Source organism: Diabrotica undecimpunctata, chromosome 2, assembly GCF_040954645.1.
Source record: "Diabrotica undecimpunctata isolate CICGRU chromosome 2, icDiaUnde3, whole genome shotgun sequence".
Taxonomy (NCBI): domain Eukaryota; kingdom Metazoa; phylum Arthropoda; class Insecta; order Coleoptera; family Chrysomelidae; genus Diabrotica; species Diabrotica undecimpunctata.
In genome coordinates, this window is record NC_092804.1 from 3,460,527 (window position 1) to 3,482,296 (window position 21,770).

The window sequence follows — 21,770 nt, forward strand, 5'->3', positions numbered from 1 at the left end:
GGCTTAGATCTCAAGGGAACCGTCGACGAATTGAGAGCACGACTCAGAACCTATTTTAAAAATCGCGAGGAAGCTACAGGAACAATCCCAAAAGAAAAAACGTCCAAGGGAACAGAATCCGACACAGTGACCCAGGAAATTTCGGGCATCCGAAGACAATTACAGGAATTAACAATAACGAAACAAATGGGGCAACCAGAATTGCTAAATCAAGTACGAAAGTGGAAAGACGAATTAAGCTTGGCCTACGAGATCGATAAACAAGATCTACTAAGAGCATTACCAGAATTATTAGGAGACCACGCTTTGTTATGGTACAGAAACAATAACAAAAATTGGAAGTCATGGACAGATTTCAGCGAAGATTTTAAAAAAGCTTTCTATCCCAGGGGATATTTGCTACAACTAGAAGAGGAAATCCGAAACAGAAAACAGAGACAGAACGAACCAGTAGATAGATATATCACGGAGATTCAAACATTAATCAGACGAGAAGGATCTTTTTCCAAAAACCAAGAACTCGAAAGGATATACAAAAATTTGTTACCAGAATATAGGCTTTATGCTAGCCTCCGGGATTTCGGAAACTTAGCCGAATTACAGGATTTAGCCCAAGAATACGAAGCTCTAGAAGACGAAAAGACCCGAGCAAACCAGATTTGCCGTGGAAACTGGAGACGCACGGACCAAGCAGAGTACGATGCGAAAACGGCATGCTTTAGATGCAAGATGCCAGGTCACAGCCGTAAAAACTGCAAAAACCCATGAAAAAAGTTTTGTTCGCGTTGCGGCAGAGAAGGAGTTTACAGCAGCGACTGCTGTTTCAGGCGTCAGGGAAACGAATTACAGACTGGAGAAACAAGGAGTCGTCCCAGTTGTCAAGATCATTGTTAAAACAGGGGTTTTGGGAGATTGTTGATTCTTGGAGACTTTGTTAAAAAGTATGTTTAAATAAATGTATTAAACCCAATGAAATATTATTACTTGGCGCAGTCTAGTGGAAATTAAACGAAAATCATGGAAGCAAGGTTACCAAATTCATTATCATTTGAAGGCAATGTGGCCGAAAATTTTAAACGATTTAAGCAAAGTTTTGAAATGGAAGCATTTGAGTCTTATGTCACCCCTAGAAAAAACGTGGTTTATGAAAGATATTTGTTTTATAAGCGCATTCAAGAAGAAGGAGAGCCTTTTGACCACTTTCTAACAGATTTAAAAAAATAAAGTAAGAAATTGTGAGTTTGATGTTGAAGCATTTTCAATGGTAAGAGATAGAATAGTATTAGGCACCAATAGTAAGGATGCGCAACAAAGCATGTTAAAAACAATTAATTTAGATCTGACTAAAGCTATTGAAATATGTAACATGCATGAAGTATCCCAAGCTCAAATAAAAGAAGTTCAGAACAGCTTAGAGAAGGTAAAAATTGAATCAATTGGAAGTAAAGTCAAGCAGGGGCACAATTCAGTCCAAACAGTTAGGGGTGCAAGTTCTTCTAAAGGTGAATTTAACTGCAGAAACTGTGGGAGTGTCCATGGACCAAGGAGGTGTCCAGCATATGGAAAAAAGTGTAGAAAGTGTGGTAAATATGGGCATTTTGATAAAGTGTGTTATCATGGTAGGTTAGTAAGAGAGGTACAAGTGGAAGAAAGTGAAAATAATGAAGTAGACGATTTCATGATTTCATCAATCACTGTTAATGAAATTAAGAATAAAAATAATAAAGACTGGATGGAAAATTGAAAAATTAATAACATTGATTTACCTTTTAAAATAGATACAGGGGCACAGGTTAACATTTTACCCAAGGTTTTTGTTGAAAAAATTTGCAAAATTAATGAATTAAAAGAAACTAAGGTCATACTTGAGACATATGGTGGTTTTAAGATCATTCCTTTGGGTATAATAAAACTTGTCTGTAAATATATATATTTTGTTGTTGTAAAGGAAAGATCAACACCTATCTTGGGTTTATGTTCTACCATAGAGCTTGATTTAATTAATACAATTGATAACATAACACTGCATTCTAAAGAAAAATTTGTAGAAATGAATAAGGATGTTTTTTCAGGTTTAGGTTAATTTCAGAAAAAATGTAGTTTAAAGCTTAAAGAAAATGCAGTGCCAGTGGCTAGGCCACCTCGTAAAGTCCCACTTACAATCAAGCCTAAACTTAATAATCAACTAATTGATCTTGAAAAGCGAGGAATCATAACAAAGAGTCATATTTATTTTATGCGATTTTGTTATATGCGCTTTTCTGTGAAGCGTATTTACCGCATTAAACGAGACCTTACTGTAGGTACTCGAATAAGACAGATGACAAAACCACTACATAGAGATCATGAACAGATCACCTTTAAACAAAATATAATGTATAACCAGAGAAAAACCCAACACACGTGTCTCTGTTATTCTAGGGTATAACATCGAAGTTCCATTTTATCAATACTAGACATTTTTCAGAGAAGATTCACAATTTTCAAGGCCCCCTTGATTTTTATAACTATCCATCTTCTTATCTTCACGAAACTTGTACCTAATTACAAAATGCCAATTATTTTTTGCGTTATTATGCCTCGGTTATCTGTAACCGAAACATTTAGCATATCTCCTAGGTATTTTTAGCCTCAAATTTAGCAATTATTCGTAAGTGCGCAGTTAAACTAATAAATAAAAATAAAAAAGTTATATCAGTAATTAAGAATTTTCCAATAATCAGCACTGTACGTTGACTCAACGAGGCGTACATTAATATAGTCCTTGATTGTTTTATAAATAATATTTTACTCCTTTTGCAAAAGCTTAAGTTATATACAAAAAATACAGACAGGCGAAAATAATGCGTATTGATATTATTACTAGAAATACCAACTTTACCAATGGGTTGGCATGAAAATACCAATAATATCATCTTTTCCTCGACCTAGGTGGAACTTTCAAAAAGCAGACTGGTCGACTTTTACTTAAATATTGGACAAATGTCTGGGATGGATAACACCAACACGTGCAAACTACATGAGATTTGTTGCCGCGGTTATCTCTACAGCGAAGAAAACTATATCCAGAGGATATCATAAAGAGTATGTCGCAGGATGGGATGAAAAATGTGAGAAATTGTATCAAGAATACAACGAAAGCCAAGACCGAGAAATTGCGGACGAAGTACCACACAGTTTGGATTCGGCCAGATGACAAACACGGATGGAAACTGTAGAAAAATTAGACTTTAGTAAATTTACTTAAAAAACTTGGCAGTAGCAGACTTTCAACTAGAGACAAAGTACCAATAGCTCTTAACAGAGTAGCCTCCCACATTGTAGCAACTTCAAGAACACCTAGAGATCCTGACCACACCACACCACACCACCAAAGTAAAACAAGAACTAAAAATACTACTAAAAGCTCTGCATGCCCGCCTACATCTGAATACTCTGATGTATTTTTCCAGAAAGTTTACTCCAGAAGAAATTATTTCAGCAATAATTACTATTTAAATGGGAATAAGCCACAATTAAAGGTTAAAGTACGTTTATTGACGTTTCAATTTCCACTTCGGAAATCGTTCTCAAAATACAAACATTCAGCAATATCAGAAATTAAGTCTGGAAAGGCACCTGGCTCCGATAACATCCATCCAGAATTTTTACTCCATTGTGGCAAATATGCTAGGAAATGGCTGGCTGATTTCTACACAGATATGTTAAAATATCATGAGAAATCCCCCATTCACTAAAAAATGCCTCCATTATGGTCATATTAAAACCAGGAAAGGCAAATGATCAGCCTCAAAACTACCGACCGATTGCACTGCTGAGCTGTATCTATAAACTGTTGGAACGCTTTATCTACAACAGAATAAGTAGAAACATATTTGAATTGATACCTATTGAGCAATCAGGGTTCAGACTTAACCGCAGCTGCACAGATCAGATCCTATCCCTAATAACACATATTGAAGCAGGTTTTCAAAGAAAGCAAAAAGCATTAGTTGCTTTCATTGATAGCATACGATACTGTCTAGAGAAAGGCCTAATCTGCAAACTAATCAGTCCCATCCCGTGTCAAAAGGTAACTAAACTCATTGATAGCATGCTCACCGACAGACCTTTTCAAGTCACAATGGGCAACTTTAAAAGTGTTCAAATAAAGCTCACCAATGGACTACCACAGGGATCTGTTTCCACACCCTTACTGTTTAATTTACACTTCGCGGATCTACCTGAGACAACTTAACAGAAATTTGGCTACGCTGACGACTGGGCCATTGCAGCAAGACATTATAACATGGATATTAAAGAAACAATACTAACGGATGACATTGCCGTTATGGCAGAGTACTTTCGCAAATGGAGGCTACGGCCCAATTCAAACTGAAGTATGCTGGTTCCATCTGAATAATGCCCATGCCAACAAAAAAGTTCTTTTTGAACTCTCTCTGTTCTCTCCGTTCACTTTGAAGGCAGCCTACTCACTCATAACTCAACACCAAAATATTTTAAAGTGACTCTGGACAAAACATTAAGTTTTAAAGAACACAGAATATAGTCCAAAAGAATACCGAAAAATCGAAACTAACCATCAACTTCCCATCCACCATGATAAGGTTAATATCGAAATAAACAGACTGTGCACCAGATATCCCCCATTGCTAAGAGCCAACTCCTTACACCAGAAGCATTTCAAACATTTCAACCTCACCAGCGCTTGGAGAAGACAATGGGAGAGCGTTTCACCAAAGGAAGCACACCAAATGGCCTGTATAGATCAGAAACTGCCAGGCTTTCAACTGACCCGCAATACATGGACAACGCTAAACAGAATAAGAACAAGCAGCGGTAGATGTGCTGACAGCTTATATAGATGGAGAAAAGCTCTTACTCCTGTGTGTGACTGTGGTACGTAACAACAGACCGTCCGTCACATTGTTCAAGAATTCACCAGAAGGCGATTATCTGGAGTTTGCGATGAGTTCCTGAATGCGACCGAAAATGTTTTACATTATATTAATAATACATGAGATTGAGTTCGTTTGTAATACTTCATGTAACGTTTTATATTGATTTTTAATTATGTGTTCTTATTGTATGCCATACGATAAATAAATACCAATGGGTTTCTTCAGCATGTAAATTTATTTTGGGCTGGAAGAAACAGAAAGCCACTAGGACCAGAAATGTATGTATTCACCTCACAGCTAATATTAATGGACTGTTGGTACTGTTTGTGATTTTTTTTAATAAACACTTGTAGGATGGTTATGGCCACTACAATCTGATCAACATTGATCAATAATCAATTTTTCTCTAACCTAAATTGTTACTAAAAACAGACTCACTAGTATTCCTTTAAACCTAATAGTTTTTTGTACAAATATTAGCGTGTAAGTTCAGTGTACTCTGCTTTTTATTTCACTAACTCTCTTAGAGCTTCTTCCTCTTGCGTCGGTCGTCTAATCAGATTAGTGATGGCTTCGACACTAATACGCTAAAGGAGTCGTTGTTATACCTTAGTTATTTTACTAATGGTCTTATTAACAGCGTCCATTTCCATGTCTCTATGGAGGTCGCTATTCCTGTAATTCCAAGGAGCATTGGCAATGCTTCTTAACATTTTATTTTGGAAACGCTGTACGATATCTAAATTAGTCTTACTTACAACCCCACAGCTGGATGAGATGCAGCGGTTATTATCAGTTACAGCAGTTATTATTCGTAATGGAATTAAACACCATCACATTGGTAATATAAAAGAGCCACGCCTGCAGTATATATAAAAAAACAGTCGTATGAATTTCATAATACTTCAAATGTTTTATGAATGCAAAGAAAAACCAAGTACAAGTGAAGTTACGAAACTTTGGAAAGAATCTGTAAAAATATTAACCAAAAAACTGTTAATAACTGAAGAAAAAGAGCAGAAAGAACTAGGTAGAAATCACTCCAAGGCTATAACTCAAATTTGCTGCAAATATATTTTATAAAAATGTATTCAGGAAAGCGAAAAAACTCTACACACCGCCTTATTCTCGTTAATATTTGTCCTTTCAAACCTTAAGTTAAAGACCAGTAAATGACTTCAAAATATTTTTGATTGTGGTTGCATTTCTTAAATTAAATGATACACAACACTTAGTTGTGTATACGGAATAATGTATACTATGCGTGATTATTATTATAAAACATTGCTAATCAATAATATGTTATTTAACAATACAGTAGTCAGCAAAATAAAGTATACCAAATTTGTTTTAACTTGAAAAATAAAAACTATCTCTTACTATTACGTAAGTGATATAGACAAACGAAAATCTTGTAAACAACTTATTATTATATTATTTACAGAACTCATATATACACAGTGAGGCCTATCCACCGCTTAAAACGAGACCTTACTGTATATATAAATATAGGTTTTAACCATTTCAAATCTTACCAATTTCTGACATACACCAACAAACGACACCATTGCACCACCGTTTTCTTCGGCTCGTCAACACAATCAACGACTACGCTCATTCTGTCGCGAATACCCCTTTGTACTGAAACATTTCCAGCAAAACAAAATCATTTAACTTCGATGATTTTACAATTTTTCCAATAAAGGAAGCGGCTTGTAAACAAAAGCAAATAATTGCGAATTAAGTATCTTTTAGGTGGATTTTAATTGCAGTATAAATGGAAAAAGGTTTTATAGGATAGGAAAAATTTTGGTAGTATAAATAAGTTTATATATGAAATTTGTTTGATAATTACATGTGTTAACAAAAATATGGTGCAAATACAACAACGTTATCTTCTAGGATAGTGTAAAATCATATTTTAGTCCGTTGAATAGAGTGTTTTATTGCCTAATTACTATTTGTTTGGTCGTATGTTAAAGTAAATACCTCGTATGATTTTATAAACGATGCTCAAAAGGATATGGAGTAACTTACAAAACATTCAAACTGCTTCGATGCCCTTCTAGAACCATCAACAACAAAGAAAGGAAAATGAATGATAGATAACCGGTGAGATACTCTGCCTTATATAGAGAAGAATTGTAAAAGTCCAATAGCTACAATAACAGTATTTCAAACTAAATAGATTATTAAACGAAAATGCAGACATGCTAAAGAAAATTGGGTAATTGGCGAATATCAAGTAGAGGAGCATGTTGAAGTATGATCCACGATGTAAATTGTCATAGAAACAAAAAGAGAAATCAAACGATTTCTACCTAGCGAAACCGAATTCAAATTTTTACCACTGTGTTTCCTAAAATTTGCGAAACAAACAGCAGGATAAATTACTCGGCAAGGGAATCTAAAATTGCATTCCACATGCCGTTCATCCTGGTCAAAATTCGTAGTGAATTCAGTTTCTGGTACTCCAAACGAAGTAAGTAATAAAACATAATGACGGTATTAGATTTTTGTTTTGATACAGGGCAGCGACAACCGCTGATACGTATTTCGACCTCCTTAGGTCTCGTCAGAACAGTATAGTCACTGCTCTGTCATAGCATAGATCTTGGCATTAAAATCGCCCATGATAATAGTGAGTTTATATTTTTTGGTCAGTTTTAGAGAGTCTTCTAGTCTGATAGAAATTTTCTATATCTTCTTCAGTGGATTCTGATGTCGGTGCGTAGACCTGAATGATGTTTATATTAGAGGGACTTGAGTTAATTCTCAATAGCACAACTCTGTCTACACAATAAATAGCACAGATTTTTAGCAAAAGAATTGAAAGATGATACTGGGCCTGACATTATACAAGAAGAAATCGAATATGCAATGAAGCAAAATTAAAGTAGAAAAATTTCCCGGGCCTGATGAAGTTACTCTCCCAATATTACTAAAATATGGGAAACCCACATATAACAAAATAATATCAATCGTGTACTGGTCTTCCCAATATTTCATCCGAACAGCAGACAGGGAAAAAATGGATGTATTTGATAGATGATGTTGGAGAAGAATGCTTGGACAACCAAAAGAACAAATATATCCGTTCTTGAGAAGATTAACAATCGACAACATCTCTCAAGTTGCAATTATTTGTTTTATCCACGTTTATTATTTTGAATATTATTCCATGACGTTCAAAATTTTCCACTCTTTAGGTTCTTATTAAAATCTAAAAAGTGGAAAGTACTATGTAAATAAATTGATAATGACATTCCTCTCTAGACTACACGGTGAGATAAAATGTCTCAAAAAAATATCATTAGTCTAGCACATGAATTCCCACTGACAGGCTGATGCAACAGTTCACGTCCAAATTTTGAACATTTTTCATGGTCACGTTAGAGATTACTGGCCTATCATAATATTTAACAACATTTTGCAGCGTTTAAACTATTTATGCAAATTCAGCATTTTCAGGATTTATGTAAAACTAAATAGATTAGCAAGAAATGTATTTGCGCATGTTATTATATAATTTGTTATTAACATTAACAATAATATTGACGAGACGGAATGAAACTGGAAATTTGTATTAGTTTGTTCAAGTGAATTTTAATAAGAAAAATCGTATACATTGTTTTGCTTTTTTTGGTTTATAATTTAGGATTTTTAGTTCACATACTTATTTTTTAACTATTTTTCTTGTTTTACTTATTTTAATAACTATGTAAAACCTTTTTGGCTTAAGTGCAATTTCTGGTGGTTTAAAAATAATATTAAAAGTAATCGGAATAAAAAAATGTTTATAGTGATGTAACATGTATTGCACATGGTATTAATAGAGTCACTGAACACATTAGGGGTAAATTTCTAATGGTAAATTAATTCTTCTTAGGGTGCTTGTCCGTTCCGAACGTTGCCGATCAATCTGGCTATGATGACTTTGTTGGTTACTATACGGAATAGCTGTGTTGAGGTCTTTCTATACCGTGCTCTCAAGTTAACAAGCCAGGATATTCTTCTTCATCCTGGGGCCCTTTGGGTGACTTTGTCTGTCCATGTTATCTTCAGGATCCTTTTGTATAACCATAGCTCAAAAGCCTGAAGTTTTGATAGAGTTTCCGTCTTTAATGTCCACGTTTCCGCTTCGTACAGAAGCACTAAGTACACATAATATTGAAGGAGCCTTATTTTTGTTTCTATGGTAAGGTCATGGTTCTTGAACACAGAGCTCATAGTCAAGAATGTACTTTTTGCCTTTCCGATGCGACATTTAATCTTTTAGATCTTGTCCCACGACTCATTGATTATAGTTCCTAAGTAGTTACACTGTGAGACACGTTCAATTGTCATTTGAGATATGCTCCAGTTATGTTTTCCTTGCTGATGATCATTCGCTTGTTTTGCTGGTGTTTATATCCAGTTCATATGTTCTACTTGTTTCCGTTATTTTGTTCATTAAGTCCCTTCTATGGTATTGGAATACACTATTGGCATTTCGTCGTAAGCATTACGAAGTCTAGCGGCTATTGCAGTAACCAGAGCCATTATTTATTTACTTTCACGTTGAAGGCATATTGTGTTTTATTGTCATTGGAGATTTTGTTTGTTTAATTGATAGTGTATGTACTGTATTTTTATTTTTGTTGTTTCGCGTTGAAGCTAAATTGTGTTTTCGTGTTTTTCAGTACTTTATTTTGGCTCTAAAAATGAATTACTATTGTTGTGTTTCCGGTTGTAATTCTTGGTTTAAAAGGAACCCAGAATTAAGTTTTCATATCTACCCAAAACCAAAGAAAACAAATGTTATTATTAAAACCAAATTGGGCAGTAAGGAGCTTGTCGACAGAAGGAAAGTTTAGATTCAAAGGCTCAAAATTGGGAAGAAAGTTTCAGACTATATGAGAGTCTGTTCTTTGCACTTTAAAGCAACCGATTTTCTTCAAAAAGGTATGTTTTCTTAAATTAATAGCAGGACTTTAAAGTGTCAAGCAGTACCTAGTCAGAAGCTTCCATTGGAGGTACACAATACAGAGCCAGGACTATCCTCTAGATATATAAGGACAGCTGCTAAACAAAGAATGACCACAACTGTTGCTCGAAGTTTAATTGCTTGTGAAGATTGTAAGGATAAAGATGATCAAGAGGTAGCAGAAATCTTAATTGGTTTAAGAAATACTGTCCAGAATAGCACTCTTTCATCAAAAGATGCAGCTGTGCAAGTGAACACTCCAAAAGTGCTTACATTGTATGAAATCATAGATAATGACATTAAATTAAAAAACTTTACTGGTGTACATAACTTCTCTATGTTTAATTGTATAGTAAATATGATTGAAAATTACATTAAGGACAAATGAGTTCATAGGTTAAAAATTCGACAGCGGATAATGTTAGTTCTTATAAAGTTTAAATTTGACTTATGCCACTTTGGGTTCTTTGTTTGGTATTTCAGCTGACTTAACAAAAACTTATATTTATTAATTAATAACTATCTTGAGCCATAATTTAAGGCCTTTATCTGTTCCATTAATTCCACATTAATGGAACATTTAACAAGAACAGCAGAGACATGTTTACATTTTCCACTATTTCATTTTCACAATTGTATCATCTGCATACCGCAGGTTATTGAGCTTTATTCCATTTATTGAGATGCCTTCATCAATATCTTTTAGAGTCTCTTCAAAAATGTGCTAAGAGTACAGATTGAATATCAGTGGTGAAATTATGCACATCTGTCTCACTCCCCTTAAGATTTTGGCCGGGTCTATATGTTCTCGATCTATTCGGAGCACCGCTGATTAATTCCAATACAGGTCAGCTATTATTTTTAGGTCTCTTCCGTCAATTCCTGTCCTCTTTGGCACTTCCATCATTTGTTCATGCCTAACTCTATAGAAAGCCTTCTTGTAGTCAATCAGGCATGCAAGAACATTACAGCTGGCATCTCTACACTTCTGAAACAATATCTGCACGCTAAATATAGCTTCCCTCGTACCAACGGCGCGGCGTTCACAAATCCAAACTGATTGGACGCAATTTGTTCTTCGCATTTCCGGTAAATTCTTTTGAGGATGACTTTTAAAAACAGCTTCAGCAGATGGCTTATTAGGCTTATGGTCCCATAGTCTTCACAAACTTTTGCTCCTGGTTTTTTGGGCAATGGTACGAACTCCGATTTGAGCCACTCAACTGGTATTTTTCCTGCCTTGTATATTTCAGTTATTATTTCTATTTATTCTGCATCTAATAGCTTCAGCAGTTCTGCAGGAATCTCATCAAGTCCTGGTGTCTTTCCATCCTTCATTTGTTTGACGGCTGCAGTTATTTCTTCTGAAAAGATTTCGGGACATGAATTTTCTTCAATGGTGGGTTCTTGTATTATTCTAAGGTCGTGCAAAAGTTTCTCCAAGTATTCTTCCCATACTTTCTTTTTATCTTCTTTGGTGGCAAGATTGCCTTCATTATCTGTTATTTTTCGGCTGTTGCGTTTTCGGAACTTTCCAGCTATTTCCTTCACCTTTCGATTGCCATTGAAGTTATCATATCGACTCTGATACTCCTCTATTGCTTGACATTGTTCTGTTTTTTGTTTCTCTTTAGCATCTCTTATCTTTCTTCTGACGACGGTATGTATTCTGTATATCTGTATCTTTCTTCAGGTGCTGTTCTTTTATTTCTCTCACTGTTTCTCGTATGATGGTCAAACTTTCCTTTATAGTTCCTGTATTTCTGCATTTTAGCATCTTTGTATTGAGGTTGTCACTCACCTTCAGTCGAACATTGGGATCTTTTAGTTTTCTAACCTCATACTTCTTCATCGACTTACTTGTAACCTTTTTCATTCTGCTTTTTCTTATGTCTGCCCCCGGGTATTTTTTGATACATGTACAGCTGTTCCTATCCCTCTTATTTACTAGCATGTAAATTAATTAATAAATGATAAAAAATATTTTTTAAAGTGTCCTGCTCGAATTTAAGCATAAAAAATGGCCTAGTACACCGTTGGATCCGTGCCCCAGTTTGACAAGATGGGAGTACGTGGCTAAAGACTGTTTTTTTGTTCAACAAATTTTCCTGCGATTAAAGATCTGTACAAGATATTTACCAGCAACTAAAAAATTGTTACAATCATTTGTATATTACTATGTTGCAAATATCATATTATTAAGTAAACAAATAAAATTTGTTTGTTTTCTTAATTTATAACAGAAAAAAATCCATTTATCAGTTATTTAAAAAAACAAGTTATGTAATGTTCAACAAATTTTGTTTTTACGCAGTAAAAATGAAGCGGGGATGTCACATCAAGTAAATATTGTGTTTATATGGGATTATTACAATTATTGTAATGATAATTAAACTGTGAGGCATAAGTTATGGATATAGCTAAATATTAAACAATAATACAACTGTATAAATCAACTTCACAAGTTACTTTATCTACATCAGCAATTAACACTATTTTTTGGATTTTTTTATTCAAAGAAAGTAAATTAAATTAAATTTATAAGTTGCTTATAGTTTATTAATCCATGAAACGAAGCCGAAAAATCACATGAAAAATCGAAAAATTAGAAAAATTACTGGGCGGTATTTTTAAACTGGATATGTTTATCCCATTTGAGAGAAAAAAGGTCATTTTCAAAAAGCTGTACAGGTGCTTTGTCAATACTTAGAAAGTTTTTTTTTTGGTCTGATTTTCTTTATAAGATCTCAAATTTTCATGTTAACGTTAATGTGTCCCGCTGTCGAAATTAGCGGGACAGTTACAAGAAATGATCTGAATAAACGACTTAACGCCAAGTTGACTTAACTCGACTTTACTCTAAAGAGGGGATTTTTTGGCTCATGCGAGATTAGCCCTAATTATTCTTTAGGAGAGGGGACCGATTCGGGCAAAAGGGACTTTTTCGTCGTGTTTTGTTAAACTCGACATTCGGAGAAGGTTTTAGAAAGCGAGAAAATTATATCTATTCTTATAACCGTATAAGAACCATGACTTGCTCTCGATATGCCAATTACAAAGCGTAATATCACCTTTCTAAGGATTTGTTAGCCATGCGCGAAGCTAAAAGAAAAAAAATTGGAAGAAATTGCGGGCTGACTGAACATGCTTCATAAGAAATCATTAGCATCATCTGGATAGGTACCATTCCATTCCAGCAAAACTCTCAGCTCCCTAGAAAATTTGGAAAACATAAAACTTCACCAAGATTACCACCGCTAGTATCAAGAACAACGCATTAGTCACTTGGCAGACACACTGGACTGTGCAAAATACAAAGTGAGCAAAAAAGACAATGATGATAGTAAAAGACAGTCTTTACCATAACCAAAAATGCTGCTGTTTAGTGGTATTCCTTTTGTAGCTACAAAAAGAAAAGGAATTTGTGGTTTATCTTGTGGTATCTCTGTGGTCTTTCTCAGGGTTCCTACTAGAGTTATCCTATAATTATGTAGCAAGTCAGTAGCCAGTGGAATGGACGTAAACCAGTTGTCGCAAGTAATTTTGCGTCCAGTATGGGCAACTGGTTCTATCATACGTTTAACCACATTGCTAGGACTATTATCTATCTCAAAGGAAGCTTCTGGCTGCTTTCCAGCATATATTTCCAACTTTGCTGTATAAAAAGTTCGCGAATCAATAAGTGCGAACATTTTTATCCCATATTTTTCCGGCTTACTGGGTATATATCGACGAAAGCTACATTTTCCCCTAAAACCTTCAAGCGTCTCGTCAATGCAGCAATACATTCCAACTGTATAGCAAGCCATGCACTTTTCCAAAAACTCGCCGAAAACTTTTCTAATGGGTGCAAGTTTGTCATGCTTTAGTCGTTCTGCTCTGGACCGGATATCGTTAAAGCGTAGTGCACAAAGGAGGATATAGAATCGCTTTTTTGACAAAACTTTACGATAAAATTCAGGAGCTGTTCCATTTGTAGCCCAAAAATCGTCCATATTTACATGAGAAGCTTTCGTTTCTTTTTCGTTTATCATTTCGTCAGACAAAAACAATTTCCAGCAATCAATTGGTGTTAACATATTTTTCGCTATTTGTATGTTGCTCCTACGTGTGGGACTGGATTTTTGTAGTGAATGAACAGCCCATTTTGTTATATCATCTTTTTCAATATCATCATCATATATCATAATCATGTTATATCATCATTGTCATCAGAATCTGCTGACAATTCGGAGACTGTATTATGGCCTAAATTTTCACACTGGTCTATATCAATGTCTTCATCATCTTGTAAACCAGGTTTAATTTCATTCTCCTCTGCTTCAATTTCATCTACCCACGCCAAAAGTTGTCTCTCTTGGGCTGGATCTATAATAAAAATCGCAGATAGTACAATTATTACATCTCCGCAGTACCGTTAAAACAACACGACTAGAATACAACAAATTCTTTCCACGGTTGTTCGCATATTGAGCGTATGATAACCGGACAAGAAATATTTAGTAGTGGTGGGGTATCTATCATGAGAGGTGAAAAATACGAACTACTAAGGAATATAATGCAGGGTAAAATCAAACGCAGAAGAAGCGTAGGTAGACGTAAAATCTCGTGGCTACGCAATCTCCGTGAATGGTTTGGATGCAGTTCAATTGAACTATTCAGGCGCGTAACCAACAAAATTATAATTGCCAGAATGATTTCCAATCTCCGATAGGAGCGGAACATGAAGAAGAACAAGAGGGGTATTTATGCTTGCCGGCAATGTTTTTACACGTAAGTGCCTCCTACATACTATCTTTAGAGATTACACTGAGTCTGAATGCCGGTTGTTTTCTGAATACTTTTGTAGCCTTAAAAATAATTCCAACTGAGCGCTGCGCTCACCACGCGAACAATGGCGACTTAACAGTCCAGCACAGATTACTAGAAAATGTCGACTACAGACCTCAGAGAGCAAAATAATTTAAGTAACCTACTCGGTTCTACAAAGATACATAACACCATCATTCGTTTCCTAAAAGACTGTCACCTTTACTACTTAGAGCAATTATATTAAGATATATCTAAACATATTGTAATAAACTTCGTACTAGTGTTAATGGTCAATAGTTGTCGAGACACTTTAATTTAAATAAAAAAAATATTGACTCAGAACTTGAAGAACTAAGATCAAAAATAGAAGCTTACTTCTGTAAGTCAGTACCATCTGATCTACCATCAAATTTATTTCCTGTATGTATTCAAAGAAAAGAAAGACATTTGTCATTTATTATTATTAAAAAACTTAATATACAGGGTGAGTTATGAGGAACTTTACATACTTCTACCATATGTAGAGTCCCTCAGGGAGCATATCATGTGGCCACTAAAAAATGTCAACTCCTCTTCTTTATTAATTAACAGGGTGATTTGTGTAATTGACCATTTATTTCATTTTACTGTAGTGTTTATACGGCTCATTTGATTTTTTTTAATTTTTGCATGATACAGTACACTACTATCAAGCATTCGACTGGTATTAGCTAAACTAAAAAATTCCAGGACTGACTTTGGAAAAATTAATTTAGGGATTCGTATTAAATATTACACCCTGTATAAATTTTTTTTAAAATGCAATAAGTGATTTTCAAACTACATAAATAGCCAATGAAAACGACATATGCGACAATGTTGTCGCACTTTTATTAAATTTTTAGTGAACGATCAAATCTTACCAAAAATATAACAACCATAATGAAGTATCAAATTATAAGGTATTAATTTAAACAAATGTTATAAATTTCAAACATTTTAATTAAAATGAGTTCCTACAACATAATCTAATACGTAGAAAATTAACATCTTTACTGTCACTTTGTATTATCTCTACGATAGAATCAATTGTTTTTCAATTTTAAATTTTTACTCATAGATCGTATTGGGGCATTATTTTCAATTACATTGAAATACGGGGCATTACATTGCATCAACTGTACTAAATAAAAATAAATCTAAAAAAGTTTAAAATGAAGGTTGGCGTTGACCGTTTGACGTTTCTTGATATTTTATACCCATTGTCATTATTGTCATTATCAATTGTTATTTATGTGTACAAGAATACATATTTCTTCTGTCATATCTACGTTAAGTACATTGTGTTAGTTTTGGTAGAGCTTTTGTTACTTTCGTTCAAAATGCCACATCAGTTTTCGACCACAGAATATGCAGACATAATATTTGTTTATGGATTCTGTAATGGGAATGGTAGGGCTGCTAGTAGAGAATATCGCAGGAGATTTCCTAATCGTCGAACTCCCAGTCATCCAACATTTGGGTCAGTTTTTAATTATTTGCGAGAAAATGGCACTTTTCCTAGTGGAACAACAGAGCGACATGTAGATGAAGCGCAGGAAGATGACATTATGGAACGCCGTTACTATGAACCCTACAATAAGCACTAGACAAGTAAGTCGAGAACTCAATGTTACTCAATCAAAAGTAAGTAGAGTCTTACAAAAAAATAATCTATGCCCATATCACATTCAAATGGTTCAGCGACTACATGCTGGAGATGAGATCGATAGGTTGGAATTTTGTAGATGGATTAACAATAATCGACCAACGCTATACAGGACACTATTTACAGATGAAGCCCAATTTACCAGAGACGGGATAAATAATTCACGAAATTCACATGTGTGGGCAGAAGAAAATCCCCATGCTATTCGAGAACGTCGTTCTCAGTTACGGTTTTCGGTTAACGTGTGGATTCGTGTCATAAATAACCAATTAGTAGATCCTCACTTTTTTGATGGTCCTTTAACAGGGCAGGTCTATTTGAACTTTCTACAAAATATTTTGCCGAATTTGCTTGCCAACGCGAACGTTGCTATCCGAGGGATGTATTTTCAGCATGATGGGGCACCCCCACACTTTTTACTGGCAGTGAGACAACATCTCAATAATGTTTATGGCAACAGGTGGATAGGACGTGCAGGTCCTATTTCGTGGCCTTCAAGATCCCCTGATTTCAATCCCGTTGATTACCATATTTGGGGACGATTGAAGCAACTAGTTTAAGCAGTGAATATTAATAACCGACAACAATTAATTGATAGAATTATACATTGTTGTAATACTATTAGAAACGATCCCCAGAGTATCCGTAATTCAATACGTCAATTAACAATTCGGCAACAGAAATGTGTACAGGCTGCAGGGTTCCATTTCGAAAATCTATTTTAAATTATTTTTATTTTGTTACCATTATTGTATCTTTTCCAGTTCTAATTTATGGGTTTATCATAACTATGTACATATTTTTAGTTTTTTTTTTAAATTGTTCTTCGTTATTGTTAGTAGTTACTGTTTTTTGTTGTGCAGTGACTCAGTTTATCATTTCAATTAAAATGTTTGAAATTTATAACATTTGTTTAAATTAATTACCTTATAATTTGATACTTCATTATGGTTGTTCTATTTTTGGTAAGATTTGATCGTTCACTAAAAATTTAATAAAAGTGCGACAACATTGTGGCATATGTCGTTTTCATTGGCTATTTATGTAGTTTGAAAATCACTTATTGCATTTAAAAAAAAATTTATACAGGGTGTAATATTTAATACGAATCCCTAAATTAATTTTTCCAAAGCCAGTCCTGGAATTTTTTAGTTTAGCTAATACCAGTCGAATGCTTGATAGTAGTGTACTGTATCATGCAAAAAATAAAAAAATCAAATGAGCCGTATAAACACTACAGTTAAATGAAATAAATGGTCAATTACACAAATCACCCTGTTAATTAATAAAGAAGAGGAGTTGACATTTTTTAGTGGCCACATGATATGCTCCCTGAGGGACTCTACATATGGTAGAAGTATGTAAAGTTCCTCATGACCCACCCTGTATTTCGTCTTGTTGTCTGGTAGTACATCCAGAGAATCTCCACTTATACTCAATAATATTAATGTATATAATAAATATCATAATTTATAATAGTGATCACCTACACACAGTCTACGAAAGTTTAATGAAATTATGTGAATTTAACTCAGTTATCTAAACCGGCATCAACAAATAATCGACCGAACATCTATTTTTATTATATAACATGTAAATTAAAGCACTCATCTCTTTTCTGTACCAAATATTTTGTAAATCGAAAATAACGTATTATTTAAACAATGGTTCTAAAATAATTATTTCGAGATAACTTTTTATGTCATATGTTATCGACGAAACCGCATTTAGCAGATGTATTTATATAAGACGCAGTTTTTAGGCATAACAACAGAATGGAACCTTGTGAGATGAAAAATATGTTGTGATTTGGATATAAAAAGCCTTTATCTAGCTGACAAATATACTTAAGATATCGGAAAATAAATATAGATGAAAGGTGGGGTTGTGTTTGTAGACAATGTGGCATTTATTTTTATTTACGGAAAATATCTAGTGCGTTTATTATTGGTATCCTGGAGAACTTTGTAAAAGATGTAAATAGAAAGTGAGATAACGAATGTTTTGTTGAAGATATTACTATTTTTGAATTACATCATTCAGATCATTCATTTTATGTATGCAATAATGAGAATATGAATGAGATAATGAACTTATTCTATCAAATTTAGATGTATCTAGTATCAAGTTAAACTGAGTATTTGAAATAAAATTCAGAACACATTAACAAAAATTTAAAAATGGCCTAATTTTATAAGTTGTGAAGTTGATGCACCGAAAATTGCAAATAGAATAATTATTTATGTGTTACAAAAAATCAATATACACCCTTGATACTGAGGTTTGTGGTACTTAACAAACTCTTCAAGTTTGGAAACCAATACCTTCCAAGTATCTTTTATGCAAAAAAGTCCTAAGTAATGATGGTATGAAACCATACAAGCTAAGTGATCATTTGTGAAACACAAAGGCGACTCTTTAGGTAAAAAATGCATCTCAAACGTAAACGCCAATTATTCTTCCGCTTCTTCTTCCTCTTTATAAGCTATTCTGCTTGTTCATTGGCGGATTAATACCTCTATGGAAGGTTGCTACTCAATCTTTTGCGCGGTCGTCCTATGCATCTTCTGCCAATTGGTGACTTTCCTTCTAATGTCTTCACTTCTCTTTCGATCTCTCAGCGTCTTTCCTGTAATTATTTTCAGTACTCTCATCTCTGCCGTTTCCAGTAGCCTTTGCGTTGTGGCTGTGTCGGGTCTTATTTCTGAGGCATATTTTATTATTGGTCTTACACTGGCTTTATAAATTCTTGACTTCATCTCAGTGTTAATGTGTCTGTTTCGCCATATAGTGTATTAAGACATCCTGCCAGTTTATCTGCTTTTTGTGATCTCTCACTTCTTTGTCCAAGTCCCCATAGCTGGACAGTGTAATTCCCAGGTATTTTATTTCCAGTAGTTATTCAATCATCATCATCATCCAGCCTCAAGAGTCCACTGCTGAACATCCTCTTCCTCATGTTTCCAACCCCGTCTATCTTGCGCTGCTCTCATCCAGTTTTTATTGAGTCTTCTTAAATCGTCAGTCCATCTTGTAGGTGGTCGACCGACGCTTCTCTTGTCTTCCCTTGGCCTCCATTCCAATAACCTCTTTGTCCATCGCCCATCTGTCATTCTGGCTATGTGTCCTGCCCATCTCCATTTTAGTCTGGCTATCTTCTCGATGATGTCAGTCACTCCGGTTCTTCTCCTGATGTCTTCGTTGGTTATTCTGTCTCGCAGAGTTATTCCTAACATGGACCGCTCCATTCTTCTCTGCGTGACTCTCAGTTTGGTAGCTGCTGCTTTTGTTAAGGTAAGTGTTTCTGCTCCGTACGTCAAGACTGGGAGGACGCACTGATCAAATACCTTTCTCTTTAGGCATGTGGGCAGCTCACTTTTAAAAGTTTCTCTCAGTTTTCCAAATGCTGCCCACCCAAGGCCGATTCTTCTCTTCAGTTCATGAGTCTGTTTATCCCTGCCAATCATAATTTCATGTCCCCGGTATTTGGTACCTGGGACAGTTATTCAATACTGATGCCAATTTCTATTTTACATCTGGTTGGTTCTTTGCTGACTACTATTGTTTTAGTTTTCTGAGATGAGATTGTCATATTAAATTCTTTTGCTCTTACGTTAAATCTGCGGACTAGTTTTTGCTGACTATCTTCATCTTGAGCTATCAATATTGCGTCGTCTGCGTAACAGAGTATTTTTATTTCTTAGTTTCCCATTCTGTATCTTCTTCCTTTGGTAACGCTTTTGATGATTTCATCCATGATTAAATTGTAGAGCATGGGGCTCAATGAGTCCCCTTGTCTTATTCCACTGGCTATTTCAATAGGTTTTGTTAAGTTTTATAATATTTAGCCAATTATTGAGAAACTTAAAAACCGAAAAGAAGCCAGAAGTCCAACCATTACCGAAGGTGGACGACCTATGTATCTTTAAGCATTTAGGTCGCCGTACTATAGTCCGTCTAGAAAGTATCCGGAAAAAAGAAGACAGAATTACAATTTTACGGTATTTATTTCTATCACTTAAAATATAAAATTTCAACAAATATTTCATTTCATTTACTTATACAACCTCCATTTAAATCTAAACACTTAACTAAACGTCCAGGTACACCCGAAACTAGGTCAAGGCCATAATTTTCGGAAATGGTGTTCCAGGCCTGTAAAACTGACCGAATCAAACCTTCTTTATCTCGTGGCGCTGCTCGTCCCGCTTCAATCTTCATCAGTCCCCATATGTTTTCAATGGGGCTAAGATCTGGAGATGCTGCTGGCCACGGAATTGTTGCCAATTCGTGTTCTTGCATGCAAGCTTAAGTATAAGCAGAAGTATGGCATCTTGCACCATCTTGCTGAAAATGCCACCCCTCTGGATATAAAACATGAGCCGTTTCAAGAAGAAAACCATTTAGGATGTCACAATATTTCGCACTATCAACAGTACCATTAACTATACAGAGAGGTGTAGCACCACGCTAAGATATTGCTTCCCAAACCAATATTTTAGTGGGAAATTTGGAAATTTAAACGGTAACATTTTTTCTTGATAGGACTTGCACCAAGCTGGAAATAACTTTCATCAAGATATGAAGACATTATTAAAATTATCTTCTCGAAAACGTTGACAAAAATCTATACTTCGTTGCCTTTGCAGAGGTGTCATTGTAGGGATTTTTTTTTGGATTCCTAGTTGCCTTTTCAGTGACATGCGGACATTTTCTGCGCACACTTTTATTCTTCGTTAATTTCCAAATCTGTTCGCTAATTTTCGAAACCCTAGGCGCAGATTTTGTAGTCCTAAAGCCACTAAAGCATTTAAATTGTTTCCGCGAATCTTACGCGGTCTACCAGAAACTGGTCTATGTCTCATATCTATGCCATTTTTTATCCTCTTTATTGTCTCATACACTGCACTTTTGCCAATTTCAGTCAATTGGACTAATTTTTTAACGTTTCGGACACCCTTTCTATACAAACATTCCACCACTTTTCTTTTTTTTACTTGCGACATTATTTCACAAATCTTAAGTCTGTTTACTAACAACAATATTTAGCAGATGGTGTTGTCATGCGATTTTGTACATAACCTACTATCGACACAACCTACTTAATGCATTACTTTTGTCTTAAAATGTTACAAAAAGGAAATCTATTAAAATTAGGAAAAATATAAAATTCCGGATACTTTCTAGACGGACTATAAATTATGGATATTGTGGCTATTCTACACCTGTGTGAGAACCAAGAAGATACCAAAGCGCTGGCGGAAACCCCAAGTGATCGCCTTGCTAAAACCTGAATAAAAATCTAGCAGAACCGAGCAGTTAGACCGATCTCGCTACTTTGCCACTTGTTTAAGCTGCTGGAAAAAGTGATAATGCCAGGTAAGCCAAATTCATGCCCGAAAAA

At 34.9% G+C, this 21,770-nt stretch overlaps 1 protein-coding gene across 2 annotated transcripts in view; it reads right to left on the reverse strand.

Moving 5' to 3' along the window:
• Lk6 (MAPK interacting serine/threonine Lk6 kinase) overlaps nucleotides 1-21,770 on the reverse strand; it is a 307,705-nt gene that overhangs the window by 141,905 nt on the left and 144,030 nt on the right. The window contains exon 1 of one of the 2 annotated variants that reach the window (XM_072522115.1): nucleotides 6,437-6,484. The exons of the other annotated variant lie outside the window; for it this stretch is intronic. Coding sequence (XP_072378216.1) covers nucleotides 6,437-6,469 — 33 coding nt within the window. The 5' untranslated portion in view covers nucleotides 6,470-6,484. Of the gene's footprint in view, nucleotides 1-6,436; nucleotides 6,485-21,770 lie in introns of those variants that run through there. 2 annotated transcript variants of the gene reach the window in all.